This window comes from Ochotona curzoniae, unplaced genomic scaffold (genome assembly GCF_017591425.1).
Source record: "Ochotona curzoniae isolate NIBS_2020 unplaced genomic scaffold, NIBS_Ocur_1.0 scaffold_4701, whole genome shotgun sequence".
In the NCBI taxonomy this organism is placed as follows: domain Eukaryota; kingdom Metazoa; phylum Chordata; class Mammalia; order Lagomorpha; family Ochotonidae; genus Ochotona; species Ochotona curzoniae.
The window spans coordinates 57,481,501-57,509,177 of NW_024467122.1; the positions used below are offsets into that span (position 1 = coordinate 57,481,501).

The 27,677-nt window shown below is 39.5% G+C and overlaps 1 protein-coding gene across 1 annotated transcript in view; it reads right to left on the reverse strand.

Moving 5' to 3' along the window:
- Positions 1-19,997, reverse strand: part of LOC121148961 (aromatase) — a 30,196-nt gene extending 10,199 nt beyond the window's left edge. Inside the window, exons 1-5 of the mRNA XM_040969346.1 lie at positions 19,818-19,997; positions 13,689-13,839; positions 5,139-5,293; positions 1,853-2,029; positions 239-353 (exon numbers count right to left, since the gene is read on the reverse strand). Coding sequence (XP_040825280.1) covers positions 239-353; positions 1,853-2,029; positions 5,139-5,293; positions 13,689-13,839; positions 19,818-19,968 — 749 coding nt within the window. The 5' untranslated portion in view covers positions 19,969-19,997. The remainder of the gene's footprint in view (positions 1-238; positions 354-1,852; positions 2,030-5,138; positions 5,294-13,688; positions 13,840-19,817) is intronic.
- Positions 19,998-27,677: the final 7,680 nt, after the last annotated feature.

Consider the following 27,677-nt stretch of genomic DNA (forward strand, 5'->3'; position numbering starts at 1 on the left):
AGACCACACAGTACCTCCACACCCCCCACCTTGATAAGATTCTGCCAAGCCAAAGTCGTCTTTTACTACTTGATCTGGTGAAATACAGCCAGTTCTTATAGGAAACATTCATCAGCAACTTAACAGCTTCCTGTGTGCCCTGGAGAGCAGGAAACTTACCAAAAAGTCCAGCAATGGCAAACACAATGAGGAAAAAAACTGATGGTATTCATAAATCTTCCAATCTTGTGCTACTTACACAGACTTTTCATACTTTTTGTATAACCAGGAAATCTTGAAAAAGATGTTTGGTTTCAGAAGGAGAGCTTGCCAGGCATCGAAATAACCCTGGATTTTAACTACGATGGTATTTTCTGTTGGGGGTGGGGAGAATAAAGGCACGGGGAGGGGCGGAGAAAGAAAAGAAAATAACAGTTGAGCAAAGCATGATCTGAAGAAGGGTGTTCTGAGCCTTGATAATTCTCTGGTGATTCTGCTCCCAGTCTGGGGTTCCAATATTTGATGGGCATTTTAGTCACATTGGTGCCACTAGACAGATTACGTTCTAACTTTTTCTGCTTGGTGTCTAAAGCGACCAGGTTAACCAGTGTTTTGCCAGTTTTCAAGTTTATGCTTGAGACATAGCCTAGAATTTCTCATATCCATCTTTAGTGGGACCACTCTCTCCTATTTTTTTTTTTTTAAAGATTTATTTTTATTATTTTTTCATTGGAAAGGCGGATATACAGAGAGGAGAGACAGAGAGGAAGATCTTCCGTCCGATGATTCACTCCCCAAGTGAGCGCAACGGGCCGATACTATGCCGATCCGAAGCCAGGAGCCTCTTCCGGGTCTCCCACGCGGGTGCAGGTTCCCAAAGCTTTGGGCTGTCCTCGACTGCTTTCCCAGGCCACAGGCAGGGAGCTGGAAGGGAAGCGGGGCTGCCGGGATTAGAACCGGCGCCCATATGGGATCCCGGGCGTGCAAGGTGAGGACCTTTAACCACTTGCGCCACCGCTCCGGGCCCTCCTATTTTTTTTTAAAAGGACTATTATGACTAGTATGCCCTTGACTAAATGTCTTGTATTCCTCACTGTGATACAGAAATGCATATTAAAGTGTGTGTGCAAATCTAATACCATTGAAAGACAATTAACTTCATTCTGATGTTGACATTAAATAGATCTAGTATAATGTGACTTTCTTCAATTAATTTACATTTCATACTATTTGACACATTGTAGACACTAAATTAATCTTAGCTTTCACCATCATTTCCACTAGCAGCAACCCTATTTCTTTTTATCATGTAGCCAGGGTCAAAGTTTTCAATTTGGTAACTTTGAGGGACAGGTATATGTATGTGTATCTTGAAGGATCTTAAAAATGTTCATAAAATAAGTATGCATATCTTGAAGGATCTTCAAAAAGTTCATAAAGTACCTGTGCTATAAAAAAAAGTGCATGAATTTCAACATTTTTTTACAAAATAAACTTATCATTAAATTCCATTTTCCACAAACATTTTAATTGGAAATGGTCAACTATACCAGTCTGGTTTATATAGAATATATTAATGACGAATGAACTGATCACATTTGTCAAGGTGTATGGAGAGTGGTAGAATTTTATTTCTTAGAGTAATAAAGAGAAATAGAAAAGACAGAGAAGCTGGTCCCTACTTATTAGGAACTTGTGTTTTATAAACAAAGAAGGCAAAAACACTAGGTAAAAAATGACCTATGAGTAGTTGGCTATATTTTAGAAAAGGCAACATACAAGACAAAGTAAATGTACTTTGGTCTAGTATCCTCCAATCCCTTTGTTTAATAAAAGGGTAAAGGTCAAATCAAGAGAATGAGAATTTCAGTACCGTCCAAAGGGATCCCCAAGAAGAGTGTGTTAGAGGTGTCCAGCATGATGCGCCGTAAGAGGGTCAGCACGTCTACACAGCCCGACTGAGTGGTAACCTCCTCCAACCTGTCCAGATGCTGTATAATGGAACCAACGCAGATCGCCACCATCTGAACAAGGCCAGGACCTGTCAAAGCTGAAGGGAACACAACAGAGAATCATCTGTCACTGCAGGGCACACGAAATCAGGCCACTTGGCCCCCCTTTCTTTAGAGCTTAATTGTTTGGCAGTTTTATTCACTAATTTTCTATGTGTTCCTCATGTTCCACAGGCATATATTATCTTTATGGTTAAGAATGAATGAATGGATATTGTTTTAAACAAACTACGTAAAATTAAACCTTTCTTCATGGTCTCTAAATAATTTGTGATCATAAGTCATAAATCAGTGATTTTTCATGTATATTGTATACATTTCCTGAAAAAGATTATTTGGATTTTGGCCAGGGTCATATCTAGTTTATGCTTCACCAAGAGGTGTAGGATATTATAACAGAATTAGTCAGATTTGGAGTGTAACTATTTAATCTAAGGTGTTTCCTTTTTAACTGGTTATAGGTATAAAGTGTTGGTCTTTGAAACTAAAAGAACATGTTTCACAACTTATAAGACCAACATTTTATACCTTCAAACCACGCTTTCTTCAAAAACACTTCCAGGTATGTTTTATTCCATCAGTGGTCTCACAGCTAAGCAACTCATTGTTTAGCCAAATTCCTCACAAACTGGGAATGGTTTAAGGGTAGTGATAGCCACTCACCAGCATTGTGCAGGCCAGTGCCTGAGGGCTCTTGATACGTATTTTGCCAAACAGAGGAATGATTAGAAACAGGAAAGAGTGATCTGGCTCTGGTCTTTACTTGCTCTTTTTCTATCTGGGCATTGGCTAATGGATCTAGATAGAAAGTGATTTTATTATGAAAGTTCAACTCTTCATGTTCCTCTCTTCTTCCTTATTCTAAGTTTATTTAGATTTCCACTAGGAATAATCATTCTTCTTATTTTTTTAATGTCTTTTCTTATTCAGGCTTATTCTAAAAGAAAAACTCATAAAGATGTCATGGTTGATTTGCTCTCCAACCACTGTAGATTTTGTATTCTTTTAGCATTTCATACCAGTGGTGTCCCTCTGTGTACCCTGCATCCATGTAGTAGCTCTTCATCATTCTCCCTGTTTACAATCATGCCTGGTTCTCTAACTGGGGCTATTTCCCTTCACTCTGTTACCTGAGGGATTTTTTCCACCTAAACACAAATATGCTTATGTCCATGTGCTTAAAATCCTTAAGGGTGGCCTATTGACCATCATAATAGTCCACGTGTGTTATTAGCAGCTCTGTGCACCAAGTCCATCACTGCAGGACAGCAAACACATGGTGCCTGTGAACAGGGACTTGAAAGAAAATAGAAAGTACGACAGAAACCCCACAGAAAGAGGGGCTAATGTTTACTCTGACAAAGGTTTGAACCTGACATTTTTCACATCTAAACTCTACAGATATGCTAGCTTGGGAGAAATTATAATTATGTTTTTATAATTTAGACTTCAACAAAGAGAAACCTACAAGCAGTACTTCAGACACCTGATGACTTCTACCTTCTGCCGAGGACCTCTAGATCGATCCCTTGGAGCATGCCCAGCTACTGTTGTCCTTCTTTCTGCCCCTTTTCAGCATGAAGCAGCCTGATGAGACCTGTCAGCCCCTATCCTGACAGCAGCTAGAGTCCATTCTCCTAGGGGGATGTGAGGAGTCAGATGGGATAATAGGCAGTTAGGGTCTCTGGTCCCTGGTGAAGTTATCTTTACATAATATAAAAAATTGCTTCTCCCTGTTTGCTGCTGTTCCAAGAACATGTTCTCCCTAGCAACATTCCTCAAGCCTAATTTACAACATAGAGAAGAGGGATTTGTAGGACAATTGATTGGATATCATTTGTATGAAACCAACTGATTGGATATTATTTGAGTGTGAACAATGGATTCTGTATACAAAGCAAAAGAGATCCTTTCAGACAGAGAGATCTATAGACAGGTTTATGGGAACTATGTAAGCTCCTCAGTACCTCCTCCCTTATGCTATGTGACTCTCTGTCTATAAAAGCCTGAAGCCACTAATAAACTTCACCTATTGATCATCAAAAAAAAATCTTTAAGAGTGCCTTATCACTTGTGAGTTAAGCTCATCTCCTTGACTTTAGAGAGGGGTCTTTGGCAATCTGGCCCTACACTCCCAGTAGCCTCATTCATGTATATTTCTGTGCCAGACAAAGGGCCTACTGACAGATCCCTTGACATGAACACATTGATCCTTCCTTCCATGTATTCAAATGCCTTGTTCTTTACTCTTATCTTTGTTGGTCACATTTCCTTAACTAGGTAATTTTTAACTTCTTCTAAGATTCATTGTAATTATTCTGAGCTCCCAGGGGTTTTGGATGGCCCATTGCCTATGCTCCGAAGGGCTGTGTGCTCCTCTAGCATTCCCATCATCTAGCTCAGTATATGGTGACTCTTCCTGATTCTCTCTTCTTCCCCTCAAATGCAAGAGCAACACCTTGTTCGTTGTATTTTTGGAACCTAGTACGATGGAAAGAATGGTAGTTTGTCAAGTGGATGCCTTTCAAGATTCTATTAACTATTGCACATCAGGATATAGGATGTTGTATGAAAGGTAACTACTCCTAACTAACTAACCCACTAACTAGCTCTTTCAGATAGCACAGAGTCCTAAATCCTCTTTCATTCACCATTTTCTTTCTGCTAAAGCAACTGGGCTATTAATCTATGACTCAGCAAACACACGGATTAATTATATTTAAATCAAATATATATCTGACACTAAAATTCTAATTGAATCAATCCCAACTATACAGCTCAAATTGATTTTCATATTCATAAAATGACTTCATGCATCAACAGGAAGAAAAGAATTTGTGGTAGCTAAAAATTTGTGGTAGGCTTTGCGGTTGTTTCTTGGGCCACTATTTACCAATGTTGGAACCTTGGCCAAGTTCTTTAACCTCTTTATGCCTTGACTCTTCTCATCTGAAAAATGCAGGCAGTAACATACAAGATCTGTGGGGTTAGAATATCAAGTGTTTAAAGCAGTGCTTATGATGTAGTAAAGATATGCTAACTCCTCTTCCATTATTTCAGAACTCTGAAGCAGCAAAACTTAACAATATGATCTTTTACAAAATGGGAAAATATAAGACAGAAAAATACAGCTGGGTACTTGTTTACCTTTCATGAAGTATGGTCGAACTACTTTCCAAAGAGCTGGATTATTATTAAATATGAGACCATTCTCATGCATACCAATGCACTGTAACCCAGGTTTGCTGCCGAATCGAGAGACATAATGACTATGCTTCATCACATGGAACATGCTTGAGGACCTGAACAGAAAACAAACCTTGGTCTTAATTCACCAGGAGTTCTACATTTGGAACTCGAAGTAGTTCTTTTAACAAATACGTGTTGATCTAAACATAATCCCTGATTTTTGGTAATCAGGTTGAAAAAGTACTTCCATCATGAGAACATCCTCTAATTGAATCATTTTTGCCTACTGACTCCTTTTTTTGAGCATCACAAAAGCTGGAAAACACACACTCACACACATGCATCTTAGTTCTTATTTCCCTTTCTCCTCTAATCTCAAGTTTCCAAAAAAATATAGCTACTTGTAAGGGCTGCAATGCTGTTTACAAGCTGAGTGCTTCATACCATAGAAGTCCTGAGAGCATCCAGCTTCCAAGGTCCCATCCAGTCCTACTCCCGATGGCCCCACTGGCTGCAAGGGTAAGCCAAGAACAGAGTTACTAGAATGGCCAGGATCTGGCTTTGCAGTCTGGAAGCAACAGTCTTCCTGGTGCTACCCATTCCCTGGAGTGTGTCATCAAGCCTCGCCCTTCTCAGTGGGGTCATTCTGGGCTTGAAGGATGTCTTCTTGAGCACTTATTTCAGGGCTGCCCAGGAAGATTCATGTTGGTGATTACAGAAGCTACCACAAGGCCCTTTTTCTGCATTCTGTCATGATTCATCAAGATCTTCAAGGTCACAGAATTCTCCCATGACATACAATGTGGTGAACCACTAGAGAGTGTAATTTGAAATGTACCAAATAGTGCAAACTCAAGATTTGTGAATAGTAATTGACATTATAAGTTAAGGGTTCCTAATCTGGAATTTGGGGGAGTAGAAATATTCTAAATTTCATATTTGTTTTATTTTTGTTTGGAATATTTATACATATGTACTGAGATTTCTGGAGGTGATAACCAACTCTAAACACAAAATCCAATTATTTCATGTATACCTTATACATGATAGTCTGAAGGGAATTTTATAGCATATTTAAAAAAATTATTTATTTATTGGAAAGTCAGATATACAAAGAGGAGGAGAGACAGAGAGGAAGATCTTCCCTCTGATGATTCACTCCCCAAGTGAGCGCAACGGCTGATGCTATGCCAATCCAAAGCCAGGATCCAGGAACTTCCTCCAGGCATCCCACACAGGTGCAGGGTCCCAAAGCTTTGGGCCGTCCTCGACTGCTTTCCCAGGCCACAAGCAGGGAGTTGGATGGGAAGTGGAGCTGCTGGGATTAGAACCGGCGACACACATATGGGATCCCGGGCAGGTTCAAGGTGAGGACTTAAACCGCTGCTAGGCCACGCCGCCGTGCCCTATAGTGTATTTTTAATAGTTTTATGTATGAGACAAAAGTTTCATGGTTGGGAGTTTTCCACTTGTGATGTCATGCTGGTAATCTAATACTTTCAAATTTTTAAAAATTTTGACTTTCAGAATTTCATATTAAAGTTGTAAAAACGTTCCTTTTCTTGGTTATAACTTTATTTTTGGTGAGTCTAGTAATTACCTAAGTTTCCAAGTACCTACAAGTACCTCCCTCCTTATGTGTTCCTGAAATTTTGTTTCTCTTCCTGTGGAGGTTTTCAGGTCATGTGGATACTGTGCCATACCCAACTGGTTCTCAAACTCGCTTGGAGAAACTCTCTTAAAACTTGATCCTTCCTCTCAAGTTTTGTATTTAGTTCTTCAAAGGCTGATTTTGCTTTAGTGACATTCTGTTAATGACTGCTAAAATACAAGACATTAGGCCAAGATGGCTCTGTTCAGAATTATCATTATGTGAAAATCTTATTTACTTGGTATTTATTTTAGAAAAAACATCCTCCTGCTTTCCAATCATAAATATGCTCTTGATTTGATTTCAGATAATGTTTGTAAGATGATATCAAGTTTGAGCCAAGGTATCCTCTTCCTAGCACCAAAAGTAAAACAAAAAATCCAGATGCTTCAATTTACCCTTCATGGACTGATAGCTCAAATTTTGTCCTGTTTGGAAAAATCATGCTACAGAAAGGGCTGAAGTTTTTATTTATTAAAATATTTGAAAACTAGCTTCCAATCTCCCCCTACTTCATTATATAGTTAAAGCAGAAACTAAGTACATTTTGCCTGTTTTTTTTTTTTAACAAATTTGTGTCTACAATTTGTTAAGTCTTAAATATTAGCAGATAAGCAGAACACTGTAATTCTGTTCAGACCCCTAGGGCATTTGTACACTGAAATAATATTAGTATACCCCTTTCTTTTAAAGTAGTGTAAATCAGTTGAAAAGCGAGACAAAGCTCCCAACTTAGAACTGTAAATGTTGTGGAGCTAACTTTTAAACTCCATGTGTCCTTTAGGGGGCACCAACATCTCAGCTTTCCCAAACCTGGGAAGTAAAAGGCTCAGTTTCACAAGAGACAAAGCCCAAAAAGCAAAGCAATAGAGCAAAAGTGTACATCACAGAACAGCAACGTAAGACAAACGTGTTTATCAAGTTGGGAATTGTAGAGATTATCTAGCCAGAGTAAATTGCAGAAAGTCAACAAGGGAAAGGTGAGGAGCTAGAGATCCAGTGAGGATTCCTCCCACCAGTCAAAGGCCAGCGGAGGGAGACGTCATGCTCATAGGGAAAATGATGATTTCTCCACACTTAGAAGACACCAACCGAGTCTCCAAGCTCAGAAGGGAGAGTGAGCGTTGTAAGGGGCCTGGTAACTGGAGTTATTATTCTTCCTTAAGCCTGACTCTAGACAAAAGACATCTCAAAAGACAGCAAACCCATTGTCTGCTCCAAATGAGAAGTAACCAGGGAGTAAGCTCATTGGCACTAAAGAGAAAGCCATTTAAGTCTGAGGTGTCACAGTTCATAACCTGCTGCCAGGTTCAATATAGAGGAGCACTGGAAATAAAAAGGAAGCCACAATGGAAGAATTGGTATCAAACATTTTGAAAAAACAGTTGCCTTGCATATATTTATTATGAACCCAAGACTTATATTCCATTAACCTATCACTTTTCCACTGTTCCTTGCTCCTCTAATATCCTCACACATACAGCTTATGTGCTGTGGTCATTGCCAATCTAATGGTAAAAGTCTTTGCATCCTGTTTTTTAAGAGAATGGAAATGACTAGAAGAAAATATCCGTAAGTTCAAACTACCATCTATCCAATCCTCCCTCCAGATATTATAGATGAAATTCTTTATTCCTTTTCAAGCATAAGCCTTCTCTGGTTCCTAGGACCCTTCACTTCTCCACCTAGCATACTCTTCTTTCTCCTACATCAACAGCTTTCTGCCTAACAGACCATTCTCACCATGATTCATATGTTTCAATTTATTCTTTCTGAAAAACCAACATTCCTTTGACTACACATTCCTCTCCAGCTACTGTACCGTCTCCTACTTCCTTTGGTTGCCCACACTCACTGTTTCTGATCCTCCCCTCCATACTGCAATTCCCTACTCTAGTCAGAGTCCCACCCCCACCATTCCATTGAAACAGCTCATATTGAAGTCACCCAAGAAATCTCTCTCTCTCTCTCTCTCTCTCTCTCTCTCTCTCTCTCTCTCACTCTCAATGCAATACTCACTTCTCCATCCAGTTCCCTGGCACATCTGTACTATTTGACATGCTTGGCAGTTTCCTCCTCTCAGGGATGTATTCTTCACCTGGCTACTAACCAGCCATATTCCTCTGGTTTTCGCTTGTCTGTCTACTTGTTGCTTCATTCTAATCACTTTACACTGGTGGATCTCAAGCATCATTCCTCCCCACTGAACATCCCACTGAGATCTCTACTGAACATGCCAAGTCCCACATGACTGAAGTTAGACATGATGTTAATTCTGAACTCTCCCTAACCCAAATTGGACAATTTTTGCCTCAAAGTATCTGAAGAGGGAGAACATGGTTGCCTGAGATAGGTGGAGTAAATTTGGGATACAGTGGTACTGTATTTTGGAAATACGAGTCAGCGAAAAAATCCTGCCTTTGTAGAGTAATATACTGTTCATGTGTTAGTAATGAAAAAATGAAACAGATGATATAGGAGCAGGGTAACCAACTATCTGAGTCTTATCTCTGAGACTGAGAGTTTCCTTGGTGTAGGACTTTCAGTGCTAAAACTAAGACAGTCTCAGGTAAATCAGGATGATTAGTCACACTATTTTCAGGAGGTTTGTGCTAAATTAAAAGAAATGAGAAGGAAACGGTAGGTGAGGACCAGTTGTATGAATGGGGATGCAATTATGAATAGTTTAAGATGGGCCTCATTTAGAAGAGAGCATTTGAATAAAAATCTAAAGAAACTGGCGATGTGAGCCGGGCAGAGATCTAGAGAGAAAGCAGTCCCCTGAGACAAGAACCTGTCAGAAATGTTCAGGGGACAACAAGGATACCAGAGTAGATGAGCGGAAGAATATTGGAGATGATAAATTGATTTAAAAAAAAATAGCAATAATTTTTAAATGGGTACAACATAGTGGCATAACAAGTTAATCTTCTACCTGCAAGCACCAGAATCCTCTATGGGTGCCAGTTGGAGTCCCAGCTTCTCCACTTTTTTCTTTTATTTTTAAAGATTTATTATTATTATTATTATTATTTTTTGGAAAGTCAGATATACAGAGAAGAGAAGAGACAGAGAGGAAGAGCTTCTGTCTGATGATTCACTCCCCAAGCGGTCGCAATAGCCAGAGCTGAGATTATGTGAATCCAGGAACCAGGAGCTTCTTTCAGTTCTCTCACGTAGGTGCAGGGTCCCAAGGCTCTGGGTCATCCTTGACTGCTTTCCCAGGCCACAAGCAGGGAGCTGGTTGGGAAATGGGGCTGCTAGGACATGAACTGGTGTCCATATGGGATCCCAGTGCATGTGAGGCAAGGACTTTAGCTGTTAGGCTACCGCATTGGCCTGGGCCCTCCACTTTCAATCTAGTTCTTTGCATATGGTCTGGGGAAAGCCATTAGGATGGCCCAAGGCCTTGGACACTGGCAGTCATGTGGGAGACCAGGAAGAAGCTCCCAACTCCCAGCTTCAGATCCACTTTGCTCAGGCTATTATGGCCATTTGGGGAGTGAACCTACAGATGAAGATCTCTTTCTGTTAAAAAAAAATCTGCCTTTCCAATAAAGATAAATCTTTATGAAAGAAAAAAAAAGGAAGAAGAACATTGGAAATGAAAGATAAGGGATCCTAGGATACCTATCTTACATCAGGACTTAGAGCCCATTGTAACAAGTCTGTATGTGACTCTGCATGAAATGGGAAGCCACTGAACAGTTTGAGCAATATAGCCAACTCATTCATAATTCAGAAGAATCATTTCAGCTGCTCTATTGAGGATAAGTGAAAAGGGCAGAAGGGTCGGGAACAGAAAGAGCACCTAAGCAAGAGATGAAGGTAGTTGGCTCAGGTGAGAACAGCATAGGCGATAAGATGAAGAGATGGTATCTTGGGTATTTTTGATGGACAAGTTGATACAACTTCTGACAGTTTGGATGTTGTATGTGAGAGAAAGAAAGCTTCCAGTAAACATTAGTTTAATGAATGAAAGGAGAGTGAGTAACGACTATTATAACTTAACACTTATCTGAAGCTTAATATATAAATGTATGCTGAAACAGTAACTGAATGAATCCTTTATAAGTTTATACATGATTAAGGTATGTAAATAGAGACCTAATTAGCATGTTAATTGGTGACTCTCCTTTTCCGATGCTTCTTGCTGTTTTTCATATTTATGGCAAAGCTAACACACAGATAAAGAACATGCAGGTAGTGTACGGCAGAACATCTGAAGACTCATCAATTTAGAGTGTGGCTACTTGTAGGAACTGTGTATTTTATCAACAGGTAACCAGCAGGAACTTCCCCACCAGCTCCTAGGTTGTTCAGGCAGCATTGCCGTGGCACTAGTGCCTGCCTTCCTCCCCCGAGGAAGTAAGGCAGTGCCTACCGCTCTGGAACTAAGCTTGTTGGAAAATGTGGACTATAACCCTACACAGTTACAATTAAAGGCCTCAAACTTAAAAAAAAAATCTGGCAAACTCTTCAAATAAAAATAAAAAGCTTCCCGAGGGTCAACAGGGTCTTTTCAAGAGGTACAGGTAGTTCTGGAAGGGATTTGAAGAGCAGACAAGGCAAGGAGATAGGGACAAACATGTCCTATTCCGGCGGGGAGCCCAGCCCTTAACAACAAAATTGAGTGCCTCTGAGGCAATTAAGGAGAACACAAAGACTCCAACAAGTGAAAAACCTGAGAGGGCAGGACAAGAAAAGAACTGGAAGAGCTGGGTGAAGGGCGAGACGTGTGCACATCTGTGTGTGTATCAGTGCCTGATGGCGCTTTCCTAATTAAGATGAGTGAAGTGATCAGATGCCACTCTGTCACTGGCATCCAGGGAGTTTATCTGGTGACCTCAGTATCTAATACCTAATTGTGTAGTATCGAAGAGGGAGTTCTCTGCTGGTACTCTGATTCTTGCTCAAATCCATTGTTCTTCACTTTAATTTTAGTTGTGCCACCATCGCCTTAGCTAAAAATCAAGGGCAGTGCAGTAAGACAAAACCACTCCAACTCTGCACAGCTGTTTTTCCTTAACCCTAAGGAAACATCTTCCTGCCTCAGACATTCCTTATCCCTCCTGTCTCTCCAAAAGGGAGGTTCTCCAACTCTTGTAGGGCACTACTACCCAGATTGATTGCTATCTAGCCAAGTGGGAATCATTGGTGTAGTTCTGGGGTGCAAGTGGGTATCTTTGAAGCTAACTATGCTGAGGATCATTTCACCTGTCTGCTGTAAGAAGCAGGTGATAAAGACAGTAAGACAGCCTGCTGTGCTGGGGAATAAAAAAGCAAACACAAATAACATCTGTTCTAAGATATTTTTGAGGACATAGTTTTAAAAAATGATAAAATTCTGATTTCTTAAAGTGAGAACAGATGTGTCAAGAATGTATCCAAATTTGCTTAAATTTGACTGACCAGAGCACTTCAGACCAGGAAAAGTAAGACCAAAGTGTTATTACAATTGTCAGATCAGTGATTCGCACCCTAACGAGAGGATCAGCATTGCCTATACAGCATGTTAAAAGCACAGGCTATGGAGCCTTGCCCCAAACTTGCTTAGTAGGTCAAGGCAGAGCCCAGGAAAATGCATTGCTTGTGAGTGTCCCAGTCTGGTGCTTGTTGCTGATGCAGAGCACTGCTGCATTCACATGTTCCACATGACTTACTGAAAAGACATTTCTGTCTGCACACCTTATGCTTAGTTGCATAAACATGTTGTCCTTAGTCTTAAAAATACCACAACACCAAACTGAACAAAATGAGAACACCAAGCAAAAAACTGAGGTATTGGATGGATCCAGAATAACATTGCTGGATAGTTTCAAATATTTGAAAGCATTACATGATCTTCTCCCCTGCTTCATTTTTTTTCCATATTAGCTTCAAAGAATTGAGCCTTGAGGATACCATAGTGTTGTATGACATGATGCATAAAATCTTGGCCCGAAAAAAAGTCATTTCCAGAAATGCTCCAATGACATATTTGTATATACATGTATCTGAATGGATACAAATCAGTAAAACACCTTGATTGGTTTTGTTTGTGGGTAGAGTTCTGTCTGAAACTACAAATATCAAAACCCATTAATAAGACAAACTCTGCAGGCATTCTACTAAAGTCTCATGAAGATAGCTGGTGAAGTATGCCTTCTTTGAAGTGTTCCAGCTTCTGAAATCAATACTCAATGGACAAATCAGCTAATATTTTGTAAGGCAACTTCTTGATAGTTGATACAAATTTGGGTACCCCTAAAGTTATCCAGAAATTATGGCTATACAGGAAAGAAGGATCTCACTTTCCCCTCCAGTTTTTTTAAAGTGAGCCAGGACACTGGTTTACAGTCATAAACAGGATGACAGTATCAGCTGGCTTCTCTTTTGAAGGTGCTCTGTGGCTAATATTAGTAATAAATTGGGAGCCACAGAACTTTGTCACAAGTTTTAGATCTCTGTCTCTCTCTCTCTCTCAGTGTGTATGTGTGTATTTAATGCTTACTTTATAGAGTTGAGACCAAAATTTTGGGAAGGCAGGAAAGATACCACTCCACACGTAAAGCATGTTTTGTCATAACCACGCTATCTAGGTGCTAAGTTTCACATTTATTACTTGGAAAAAATGTTGACTGATTTCTCAACTTTCCAGAGTTCTTGATCCATGTGTCACTGACCTCAATTCAAGCAAAACTTAACTATTTTGTTTGTTTGCTATGTTTTATTTATTTTTTTTACCTGGGTTCTGTTTACCTTCATTTTGGGAGTAAAAAACATTGCCTTAGAAACTGTTGAAACAAATTGGGAGAAAAAAGAGCAGACCCCAAGCCATTACTTTAAAAGCATGTCTTCAATGATTATAGACTCACTTGCTTATAATGAGTGTTTCCTCGCCACATATCCAGACTCTCATGAATTCTCCATACATCTTGTTGTAATAGTTGCAGGCACTGCCAATTCCCATCCATAAGAATCGGGCATAGGAAATAAGGGGTCCAATTCCCAAACAATAGCCAGGACCTAGAAAAAGCCATCACATCGCAGTCAGCATCTTAGCCACATCAGAAATAACTACTCTAAGATATCAGGGATTTTGTTCTTTTCTAAATGCTCTTTGCAAATTCTCATGTATACATATGGATCACTAAATGCAGTGCTTTACCTCCAAACAAAATAGAGCTTAATGCAAAACTCTTTACTCCTCCATGAGTGAAAAGTAGTGAGTGTGCACATCACCTAGTTCTACTTAGTCTGTCACTTTAATCTAAATGAATTTTAGTACATGTGTTGATCTCCTCCTATCTTAAAAGGTGTCAATGAGTTTCAAATACATGTCAGTTGGTCTATCCAACAACAAGCGTGGAAACTGTGAGAGGATAGATCTGTTTGCCTGCCTGATTTTGTCTGAAAATTCTTGCTTGAATGGTAGCTAAAAGAGAAAAGTCTGCAAAGATAGTGTCCCATTTATGATTATTCATTTCATTGTTTCCCTTTAAAAGAACTCAGCTTAAGCACAATCTTGAGCTAAATTTCACTAGCAAAGTTGAGCAATTTGAGTTAACATGTATCTATGCTTACATAGATGAGGGCAGAATTGTAACAAGCAAACTCAGAGAACAATGGGGGGAATTTGATGTTGCTTATAGTCAGAAAACCAGTAGCTTGATTTTACTTATGATAAACCATAGGTAAATTGTTTGTTTTATTAATTCTAATGGTTTAAGAAACCGTGTTGTAAAGTTGTAGTTTTTCTTAGTCTTTTTTCCTTTAATTCCATTCTGTCAGTGAGATGGTTACCAAGTCTAAACACAACAGACTGTATGAGCCAACACACTCCCACTATGGACAAAAGCTAGGAAGTCTAAGCTTTTACTCAGGTCATCTAAATGAGATGTTTAATCCCAAAGTGAGCAATATTGTTTTTTACTTCATAAAACTAAGCTGATATGATCAAGACTATTGACTGTATTTTTTTTTAATTAGAGCAGATCTTTGTCAATATCTTTAGAGCCAAAGTATTATCAAAGAGCTATTCATCTTATGATTATTTTAGTAACACTATTTTATATTTTAGATAACAGGTTATACTTTAAAACAATTCACAGAAGTTTTTAAAAAGATTTGAACAGGCAGATATGGTTATGAATGTATTTCCTTAAAATGTCACCAGATACTCCAACCTTTAATCAACTGAAATATGCATAATAACAAACTATCTTACAGGGTATTTATAGGTTGGCACATTATAAATGCTCAAATAGTTTCTTGAATGAATTTCAAGAAGTTTATATGCATATAATATCGAGGGTGAAGTTTAAAATGCTATTCTTAGAGTATTTTAGGCTTTATTTGCATTTCAATACAAAGCAGAAAAAATATTGTATGCTATATATTTAATCTACACGCGATCAAACATCTGATTATATTTGAGAATAGACTTAATTCAATGAACGCTCACTTATTCAATATGCTAAGCCAGTGAAAAACAAAAATGTACAAGTGAAAGAATGTAGATTTGATCTTTCACCTAAAAGTTTAGTGCTATGTAGAAATCTTAATATTTGGTAAACAACTTAAATTTATGATATAACAGTGGAAAACGCTAACTAAAACAGGAAGAACACAGTGAACCCAGTGCTTAGGTGGAGAAACTGAGTACTAACTGGAAGAGAACCAGAGCTGTGGGTCCTTAGAGCAACTGAATATCAACTTAGCTTACACAACCAATGCTTACTGAGAAACTAGTGCCCAGTTAGGTATAGCAATATTTTAAGAATGATGATCCCCACTAGAGTCCCAGTACAGGAGAGAGAGAGGGTGGGAAAAATAAGTACACAAGCAAAGTGGAAAAATAATTACATAACAAAATACGCAACGTGATATGATCCTTTCACTTGCATCACATCATAGACCCTCTGGATGGAGAGAAGAATGCTTCAAAAGGGGAGAAATGTTGGTAGGATATTAGGGAAATGTTTGGATTGCATCCTAATTAAGCTGCTCCTGCTTCTTAGATTTGGAAATGCCTATTATCTAGGCATGCCTTGATTATGGGTGCCTCTATCACACCCTTGGAGGGGCAATGAATACTTCATTTTTTAAAATACTTCAGTGCATTTTTAAAAAATACTTTTTATTGGAAAGTCAGATATACAGAGAAGAAGACAGAGAGGAAGACCTCCCATCCAATGGTTCACTCCCCAAGTGGCCACAACAGCTGCAGTTGAGCCAATCCGAGCCAGGAACCAGGAGCCTCTTCTAGGTCTCCCACACGGGTGCAAGGTCCCAAGGCTCTGGGCTGTCCTCAACTGCTTTCTCAGGCCACAAGCAGGGAGCTGGATGGGAAGCGGGGCTGCTGGTATTAGAACCGGCACCCATATGGGATCCTGGCGCATTCAAGGCAAGGACTTTAGCCACTATGCTATTGTGTCGGGCTCTTCAGTGCATTTTTATTCAAAAGCAGCCTTCCTGAAGCCAACATCTGGGACTTCTCAAACTATTGCATTCCCCACTGAGGAATACACTCTAAAGAAACCCATGGACAGCTGTTGTTCACAGGTGCACCCAACTTGAGACACCCTAAACACCCATCACGTGCAAAATTGGTAATTAAACCATCCATAGCATAAATGATTCTTACAAATTTTCTATCAAACAAAAAGAAGCAAGATAGAAGAATAAATAACAGATGATTCAATTGCTAACATGTTCAAAATCAAGCAAAATTAAACTATAATGGTCTCAGGGTGTGAAAGTAGGTGGCAAATCTCTAAAACAGCATGAGAGTTATTGGCATAAAACAGGAAAGTTGACTTCCATGGGTGAAGGATGCCAGACTGGGGGATTGTGAAGCTGCTACAGCCCTGATTCTTGGGCTGGATGGCAATACAAGATTTATCACTGCATTGTGCACTTATCCACGAGATATATTCTTACTGGGAAGAAGAGGAATGTGTTTCCCTGTTTTTCTCCCAGTGCTCTGCTTTAGAGAGAGAGGACCAAGGTTGGGATAGCTCTGTCCTTGGGGAGGGGAGAGCTGCCAGGTGCCAGGTAATAGTAAGTTCTGGACAGAGATCAGTCGAATTGAAACAGTTTCTCAGAACTGAAGTTATAACTCGTCCTCCTCCTCCTCCCACCCCTCCAATGACTCTTTCCTCCCCCAAACTCCTGCAGCCCCTTCCTGGCACTAAGCCATCTGCCAATGTCTGCCTCTGCTTCTTTGTTTGATCCATGTTATTCCCACCAGGACAGAAACCACATCTCATTTCTCTTCACAACCATCTCTCCCCTAGAACCTGATGTGGTAGAACTTCTCGTGAAGCAGGGATGAAGACGTTTAGTTTTGAGTCCTAATTTTTTTTTTCTACAAAATAGAGATAAGTACACCAGTCTCACCAGAGGGAATGGACAAGAAGTTGTTTTGCAAATACCTTCTTAACTCCCTTTGGCTTTCACTAACCCTAAGCCTTCCCCTAACTTGCAGAATCAAGGACCCCAAGAGCCAAGCATTGGAGGAAGTGGCAGAGTTCAGGCATGTTGGGCAACCAAAACACCAGATCAGGGTCAATTTTCTCATTTTCCTGCTGGAATCACAAGAGCTCACAGCCTGTGCCACTGGAGAAGACTGGGGACAGCATAACATTAGCAACTAATTTAGCTAACTCTGGTTAGCAAAATTGAAGACTTCTGACTTGTCTGTTTGCACTCCTCCCAGTCAGGGAGCTGAGGAACCATTTCCTTTCACTGAGATTAAATCCCCTACGTATAAATGAGGAGTTTGAACTCCACCATTTCTCAGGCTTGTTGTAACATTGACTCAGCACAGCAGATTACATTTTTGAGCCTCAGTCTCCCTTTCTATTAAGTGGAAAGGTTGAGCCCCTGTCTTTGGCTCTCAACCTTGGCTGCTCATGAAAAATCACCTGAGGATCACACACACACACACACACACACACACCCTGTGGCCCTCCCTGAGACGGGGCTGAGGATCATGCTATCATGGATGTAACTCCTGGTATATGGCAGCACCATGTCCCCGATCCAGAAGTGGTGCAGAGTTGAATGTTACCCAGGCTCCTGACCAAATACTTCAGGGATACCAATTACCATGCTTTATCCAGCCTTATCCAAGGGGCCAAGGGAATTCCACAACTGCTTTCAGCATAAGCATCCAGGCTGGAAGAGGGGAGAGTGTGTGTTTTTCTTTCTTCTTTCCTTCCTTTTTGTTTTAAAGATTTATTTATTTATTTATTTTTACTGGAAAATCAGATTTACACAGAGGAGGAGAGACAAAGAGGAAGATCTCCTGTCTGCTGATTCACTCCCCAAGTGGCCACAATGGCCAAAACTGAGCTGATCAGAAGCCAGGAGCTTCTTCTAGATCTCCCACGCAGGTGCAGGGTCTCAAGGCTTTGGGTTGTTCTTGACTGCTTTCCCAGGCCACAGGCAGGGAGCTGGATGGGAAGTGGAGAAACTGAGATACAAACCTGGTGTCTATATGGGATCCCAGCATATCCCAGGCGAGGACTTTAGCCACTAGGCTACCATGCTAGGCCCATGCTTTGCTTGCTTGCTTTCTTTCATTCTTTCTTTCATTCTTTCTTTCTTTCTTTCTTTCTTTTTTCTTTCTTTCGTAAATGCATGTTTCTAGGCCTGTAGCATCTGATCTTAAATGTCTGGGACAGGTCCCAGGAATCTGGAACCTTATCAAGCTCCCACTTCCTGGATGATTCTTACGTATGTGAAAGGTTTGAGAACCTGCAACTTACTGGATGGGCAATGACGAATTCTCTCCTGAGACTGATCACATGGATGTGTTGGACTATAACACCTGAAAGGAAGAGGAGGGAGAGTATTCCATTCTCCCTCCTGCCTAATCATCACATCCTTATCAGACATTGACCCTGACCAAGGAGGGAAAGAAACTCAGCGAGGAAGGGGCAGCTCTGGAGGAAGAGAGTTCAAATTAACCATGAGTCTTCCCTCAGCTCTGAGCCCGCCTCCCCTGAAGATAACCCCATCAGAGAGCAGGGAACAAAATTAACTAAATGTTCCATTAAATTGGACATTAAAGCAGTCTAAAATATCAAGCTGAACCAGAGAGGCAGGCAATTACCTGGAAAATTTTGAAGATCCAGACACAGAGCATTCTGTCCCTGCCCCATGTTCCCATTCTCAATCACACTGTGATGAGATTCAGCACACTTGAAAGTGTGTAATTAGCATGCTCTTGAAAGGCAGGCTTACTGTATACCTTACAGAATTGGAAGTGGATGCTCATGGGAGGAGCTTTCACTGAAAACTAAAGAGTCTGAGATGTCTGATAATTCTGAGTTGTCTAATATTTATCAAATATCATTCAGTAGTAATAGAATAATAGCATTTTTAAAGTTAGAATTATCTGTATAACAATGTTATACCTTACTTTTTATTGGTCCACAGACCTTGTTGGAGATTCTATCAGGGGTCTTTTTCCAAAGGAATCACAGTGGTCTTCATTCTTCTCCCACTGCCCATCATCACTCCCTCACCCATGAAAGAAAAGGCAGAGTAGGATGAAGAGAAAAGACATATGTAAGAAAGGGTGTGGATGAAACAAAGTGGGAAGGAGAGAAGGAGACATTCCAGAGACATTTTTTACCTGCAGAGCAAAATTGGAATGAACTTGAATCTGCTTTTTAAAAAGTCAACCAAAATCCCTGGAATTTTGCCATGCTCTACCCCATATCAAGCTTGTTTTAAAGAGCACACATGGCAAGACTACTTTACCAAAGCAGATTACAACCTGAAAAGAATTATTTAAGATATTTAAAGAATTATTTCATTTAAATATGCAGGTAATGAGGGTAGACATGGTCGCCTGAAGTCCTTGTTTGCTAACATAACAGTGGTCTTTGATATCTTTCTGAGTGTACTGTTTGTCCTTTTGCATAATTTTCCTTGCCATCATAGAACAAGTGAGTAGTCTCCTCAGATTCAAACATAAATAACTGCCTTACCTGGTATTGAGGATGTGCCCTCATAATTCCATATCAAGAGGAGAAAGCAAGTGAGCAGCAGGATTGGCACAGTGGCAGCAGGCATGGCATCAGGCACCATGCTGGTGATGTTATAGTTATAGTGTATTGGGTTCAGCATTTCCAAAATCATCTTGACTCCGTTGGCCTCAGATGAAGCAAATTAAATCCCTGTGGAAATCAAAGGGGCATTAAAATTAGAGAATCTCCTCAAAGGTACATCTATGTCTTCTGTTGTCTCAGAGGATACTATACTATAGGGATTGCTGCTTTATTTTATAATGCAATTGGACAGTCAGACAAGACAAATTTGTGGTTACAAGTCAAAACAAGCAAGCCTACGAGAGATCTTTTGGCTTGAAGTGCAGCATTTCTGACCTTGGTAGAATCTCAGGTTCGTTTAGACACTTGTTCTGATAGAACCTTATCTTGCCCTTGAGTGGGTAGAGTGACGTGCATTCCCAATTGAGAGCCAAACTTCTAACCAAAATACAAGAAAATGAAGCTTGTTTCAGAGGTGGAATCATTTTGTGACTTCATTGGTAGGTTTTGTTTAGGCAATCTTCTTTCCTTGGAGCCAAATTGACTTTAAAAAAAAAAGTAACTTCCCAAACTCCTTTGCTTGTCCAAAATTCACAAAATTAGCTTCCCCCCAAAAGGTAAGTTTCTACAGCAAGAACCTATTTCCTGGGCATCGTTGATGTATTCCTGCAGCCTCCAATTAAGCTGTCTGTTGAATTCAAAGGGACTCGGTTAATTCAGTCTTTCTCTGTTGCTTTGATGAGGATCTGAAACCTCTTGTACCACAGGCTGGATGAAGCCGTGTCCACAGGGCTGGCACTGGATGTAATGGGGGATAAAAGAACAAAGGAGGAACAATAACGGGAGAGAAGAAAGAAGCAGTATGGGAGATGAGAAAGCAGGAGGGAACAGGCAGAACAGGATGCCACTGTCAATAGGCTCAGGTGCTCCTCAGCAGCCTCCTCCCCATAGCAGCCAACAGCCTGTGCAGGGCAACCAGTTCTCAGTTTGATTTGCTGGCTTTGCTTTTTTTTTTTTTTTTAATTTAAATTAAAGAAAAAATTTCCCCACAATACATTTTTGTAGGTATAGGGACTCATCCCTTCCCCACTTTTCCTCCCTCCCCTTTTTTTTTTCTTTGCTGACATTTCCCCATTTTATTGCAATAGTATAGTACATGTTACCAGTTTAACATTCTGACGTTTAAATGTACCATGACATGATATATACAAGCAAATGAAGAAAACCTAGTATTGTATTTTAGAAGCATATTCAAAAGTTTCATGGGAATCTCACTTTTATTTTGCATAGTACTTTTACTTCTCAAAATGCTAGTCTCCCTTGTACAGTTCATATGTGTGTATGTAATATGTAATATATAATATAGTTATATAAATTTGTATACATATATGTAGACAAATAGTATACAAATAGTACTTTGCATATTGTTTGTTCTAGAGAGAACATATGATATTTGTCCTTTCAGGACTGGCTTACTTTACTAAGCATAATGATTTCCAGCTGGGACCATTCTGCTCCAAATGGCAAGCTTTCATTCCTCCTTAAGGATGAGAAGTATTCTATTCAGTGGATGTACCACAGTTTCTTTCAACAGGCATCTGGGTTGTTTCTGTATCTTTGCTGTTGTGAATTGTGCTGCTATAAATGTAGAGTTGCAGTTCACTCTCTCAAATGCAGATCCCAATTCCTTGGATATATTCCCAGGAGTGGGATGGCTGGGTCATATTGCAGATCAATTTTCAGTTGCCTGAGCACTCTCTATACTGACTCCCATAGTGGCTGCACTAGCCTACACTCTCACTAGCAATGGAGTAGTTCCCCACATTCTTACCAGCAATTGTTGTTTGTTGATTTCTGTATGTAGGCCATTCTTGCTGGAGTTAGGTGGAACTTCATTGTAGTTTTAATTTGCATTTCCTTAATAGCTAGGGAATCTGAGCATTTTTCATATGGCTATTAGCCCTTTTGAGTTTCATCTGTTGAGAAAGCTCTGTTCATGTCCTTTGCCCATTTCTTAACATGGTTGTTTGTTTTGCTACTATTGTGTTTGTGAAACTCTTTATAGATCTTTGATATCAGTCTTCTGTCACATAGAGTGCAAAGATTCTCTCCCATTATGTTAATTGCCTCCTGATTTTATGGACTGTTTCCCTTGCTGTACAAAGCTTCTTAATTTGATGTAGCCCCTTTATTTATTTTGGCTGTGACTGCCTGTGCTTTTGGTATCTTTTCTAAGAAGTCTTTGCCTACACCTTACTTCTTACAGAGTGTTCTGTATGTTTTCCTCTAGCAGTGAGATGGTGTCTGGGTGTTGGTTTAGATCCTTGATCCATTTTAGAGCTGATTTTTTTTTTTTTATAAAGTGAAAGGTGGGATGTCTTGCTTCTTACTTCTGCAAGCTGATATCCGATTGTCCCAACATCATTTGTTAAAGCGACTGTGCTTTCTACTTGGATTTTTGTTGTTGTTATCTTGTCCAATATTAGTTGGCTGTAGGTGTTTGGGCTCATTTAAGAGCTTTCTATTCTGTTTCATTGATCTTCTTCCCTATCCTTATACCATTGTCAGGCTGTTTGGACTACTGCTACCCTTGTAGTACAGCTTAGTATTGTGATTCCTCCAAGTATGTTTTTATGGCTTGTTTTATTGTTTAAGATGGTTGGCTATTTGGAGTCTCTTGTATTTCCGTATGAATTTTTCATCATGATTTCTAGCTCTAAGAAGAATGTTATTTAACCATCTTTCCAGCCAGATTTTTAATACCGTTAATCTCGGATAGCATTTGGGGAATGGTAGTTTGCAGCTGATGAGGCCTGGGTTGGCCAAAGTTGTGCAGGAGATAAAAGTCATCATTGTACACATTCTCTGATGACAGGTAACAGGTTCTGAGGTTGGCCTGCTCTTAGAAAGTGACCAAAGTTGAGGGCTTATAGTGGCTCCAAAGCAGACTTTGGCTAGATTTTATCCTTTAAGTAATAAAAGTTTAGATTCACAGCCAGGACTTCTATCTGGATTTTATAGGCTATGTAAAATGTTACATAAAATGTACATTTTATTATGTGTGCTTTTGAAGGGAATGAGATCATAACTTTCACTAGATGCTTAAGGGATGTTTTCTGCCTACAATATGTGAGATCTTAAACATCTAAGCAAATACCAATTTCTGGAAAGTACAGAATTTCACAAATAAATGTTGTGAAATGTTACTTCATCATTTTGTTGATCCATTTCACTAATTACATAATCATTAACACTTAACTGCAGGCTACTGAAAATGCCCACACCCATGTTGGGCAATTTTACTGTTTTTTTGTTTTGTTTTGTTTTGGTTTTTTACTGTATGACAGGTCTTCAAAAAATTATTATGAAAAAAAGCATAGATTTCAAAAACTTTGGTACCAAAGTAAACTTCTTTTACACTTGATCTTAGTCAAAAGACTGAGAAGTGATAAACTTGTCTTTTAATTCCAGTCTCTACAAACTTTTTGAGGTGGCATGTATGTATATAAGTTGAAACTGAACATCAGAGTTCTCTGGGTTACAATCTGTTTTCATTATTAATAAGTAGCTACTTTGAACAAGTTGAGTTTTTCTGTTAGGTTTCTAATTTCCAGAGTGGCATTTAATGTCATTCTGAGTAGGTTTGGACAGCTAGGATCCTTATAGTTTCTATTTGCTGCTGCAAACTGAAACCAACTTAAAAACACATGAGGAAAGTTGTTATCACAAAACGGATGAAGATGTCCAAAAGAAGTAATGCCAGCAGAAAATATCACAGTACAGGAACTCAGAGACATTTTACAACATTGAAAGTGTTGAAAATGGATTCAAATTTATAAAGCAATACAACAATTCACTGAAGCATAAAGATGTTCCCTCAGTGTCCTAGATTATCCAAAGAGAAGCCAGAACAACTTCTTTGTAAACAGTTCAGATAACATGTTTTTTTTTTTATACGAAGCAAAAGCACTTTAGGATTTGGACTATTTGGGCCCAGTATGGTAGCCTAGCAGATAAAGTCATCACCTTGTCTGCACCCAGATCCCATATGAGCACCAGTTCTAATCCTGGCTGCCCCAGTTCCCATCCAGCTCCCTGGCTTGTGGCCTGGGAAAGCAATTGAGGACAGCCCAAAGTTTTGGGACCCTGTACCCACATGGGAGACTCAGAGGGGCCTCCTGACTCCTGGCTTTGGATCAGCTCAGCTGTGGCTGTTGTGGCCACTTGGGGAGTGAATTTATGGAAGGAAGATATTTCTATCTCTCCCCGTCTCTGTATGTCTGACTTTTCAATTAAATAAAAATTTTTTAAAAATTTGCACTATTTCTAATGCTTTAATTGTGCGTGAATGTATTGATTTACTATTAAATTTGAATTTTAAATTAAATTATTTTAAATTTCACTATCCTGTGCCTACACTTATGGAAAACAACTTTAAGTTTTAATTTTTTGGCAAAAATTTTAGAAGTCATAATCATAATTTTTTCTTTGCTTCTAAGATTGATTTGCAGTTTCAGCTTGCATAGTCATTTTTACTGTCCTGCATTACCATGCCAAGTGAGATCCTATATCTAAATTTTTTTTCTAAATATTTATTTTTATTATTTTTTATTGGAAAGGCAGATATACAGGGAGGAGAGACAGAGAGGAAGATCTTCCGTGCGATGATTCACTCCCCAAGTGACCACAATGACCGATACTATGCCGATCCGAAGCCAGGAGCCTCTTCTGGTTCTCCCATGCGGGTGCAGGGTCCCAAAGCTTTGGGCCGTCCTCGACTGCTTTCCCGGGCCACAGGCAGGGAGCTGGAAGGGAAGCGGGGCTGCCGGGGATAGAACCAGCACCCATATGGGATCCCGGGCGTGCAAGGCGAGGACCTTTAACCACTTGCGCCACCGCGCCGGGCCCTATCTAAATGTTTTTAGAAGAGTTTAAATTTTTTTATTTGGTAAGTAAAGTTTATTTGAAAAGAGATAGGGAAGAGACAGAGATCTTATTTCCTCTGGTTCACTCCCCAAATGTCCACAGCAGCCAGAGTTGGGCTGATCTGAAGCTGCGAACCATGAACTTCTTCCAGGTCTCATATCGGTGCAGGGGCTGTCCTCTATTGCTTTCCCAGGCCATTAGCAGAGAGTGGGATTAGAAGTGAAAAGCTGAGACTCAAATCAGTACCCACACTGGAGACTGGAGCCATAGATGGAGGCCTGCAATGCCATGGCATCAGCCCTTTTATGTCTGTATGTTTAATGGGAGTAAATAGCCTGATTTCTCATCTTCCTCAAAAGCATGTAATACAAATCATCCCCCTGGCCACTACCAGCACGCACACACACACACACACACACACACACACACACACACACACACACACAAAAGAGCATAATTTAAAGATTCAAAGAGATAAAACTTTTTACACATACAACGAATTTGCTACATATCAGACATTCTTCTAAGTACTTTGTAAGTATTAAAAAATAGTCATCCTCACAACAGCTTTATGAGCTAAGTACAACTGTCCCCATTTTATAGATGGGAAAACAAAGATAGGGAGTTTTTATTGTGTACAACAGAGCTGAGACTTTTTATTACGTACAACAGTTTTTATTGTATACAGCAGAGCTGAGATTGAACTGTCTTCAAAGTCCATGCTCTTTAATTAGACCATTCTGTTGCCCATTATTAAATTGGTTTTTGGCATACATGCAGAAAGCATATCCAGCAGAGAGCTAGATGCAAAGTTTATCATTTGGAATACAAACCAGTGCCCATATGAGATGCTAGCATTATAGATGGCAAATTTTATGCCCACTGTAGGCCCCCAGCTATCCATTTTTAATTTGAAAGACAGACAGGCAGAGAGGATTTCTATCTGCTGGTTTTCTGCTCAGATACCTCCAACAGCGAGAGCTGGGGTAGGCTGAAGCCACTTTGGTTCTCCTTGCTGTACCTATTGCTTTAGATCCCCATGGGGTGACTCCTGAAGCTGCCTCTAGGAAGATTATGGAGTCATAATCCAAAAAAAATGCAATCTTGAACATCATAATCTCAAATGTCAAAACCCCAAAAGATCAAAATTCTCAAAAATAATTTTAAATTCTTTAAAAGACATTAACATTTTTAGATTCAAAAAATATAAAAATGCAACAAACACTTCTCGTTCAGTTTACATGATTAAATAAGCAGTGATAACATATGCAGAATAAACACCCAGGTTCACACACATCCATCACAAGAGGGTAATAGTTATGAGCAGAGAAACCATGTTCGTACACAGATCAGAGAAGTATGCATAAATGCTTATCACAGTAGTTGATAACTGTGTGCAGCTTGCTTTTTTAACTGTGGGCATCTGAAATATTGTGAAATACAATCCAAAGCTTTTACCAAGATCAATCAAAAACTGCTGTAGGTTACCAGTCTGTATGCATTACCCAAATGGCAGATATCTTGAGAAATTTTATCTTTCACAAACACAAATATGCAAAAAGAACATCTCCTCATTTATTTAGGAAGTTTCCATGTTTTTACAAGCATGTTCGATACTTACAATGTTCATGTTGTGACAATATGGTTTCACAGAGTCAAATTTGCAAGAAAAAAAGCGTAAAGCGAGTTAAAGCTCTGTAAGTCTTCATTGCATCTCTCTCAATATTGGGAATGATGCAGACATGACATGTATAGCATATCAAGTTGTGAAAAATAAGTTTAGAATAGTGGGGAAAACCAAGCATAGCATTAAAAAAAACAAAAAATAATTTTAAGGGGAAAATTCATCATAGAAGAAAGTATAATACAGAGATAGTTATGGTCAGTTTTATGAAAATAGTGTTTAAGAATTGTCTGAAATTCACAATATTTAGCTATGCTTTGAAATCTTACATTTGACAGGTTTTTTTTTTTAATTTTGGTAGGTCAAATTATCTCAGAAAATAGGCTTACATTTATTTTCTTTGTGTAGCTGCTGTTTTTGAAACTGTTACTCAGTATGCACCTACATAAGCATTCCTGATAGATTTTTTCCATCTTCTGTGCTGTGCTTTAGTGTTGTTTTGAGTACAGAGGAATCCATCCTTTATGCACTTATGCAGAGCACAGACTTGGTGGGAACAATTCTGGTGATGAAAGAGCATCATTGGATGGAATACCATTAGGTACCTGCTTCTCTTCCATGCACATAATTATTTTCAAAACAAAGAATACCCTTCAGGCAAAATATGGCTTATATTTGTGAAAAGCTCTTGGAATCGCTTCCTGATACCAAAGCAGGCTAATGTTATACTTTTAAACCAGAGTTCTCATTATTGGTTTATCATATGGCCAAGCTCTTCCTCAGAATTTGATTTTCTGCTTTTCCTAGGAGCTCTGTATGTTTCCATTGGAATTGCAGTTTTGGGGATTTCACAACTCAGTATTTCAATATATGAGATCTTAAACTTTGAGATTATGATACTGAGTTTTCAGGATTTTGGTGTTCTAGATTGTAGTGTTTGGTGTTTGGGATTATGTCACTTAGGCTTGTAATCAACACTGCACTAAAAACTGGTGTGACCTGAGCTCTCAGGCATTGGGAGGGTCTTGGAGAGGAATGTAGACACCTGTTTTGTTTCCTGAGCAAGGGAAAACATCTAGGCAGGAAGGCCTGCAACTCAAGCATTCTCAGAATAAGTGGGGTGGGGAGCTGCCAGATGGCACAGCAGAGTGGGGGGAGTGGGGTGGCAATAGGTGTGAGTGTGATGTTAATAAACAGAAAGGCCCACAGTGAAGGGAAGAAAGACCGATGACTGGGGACTCCAAAGCATG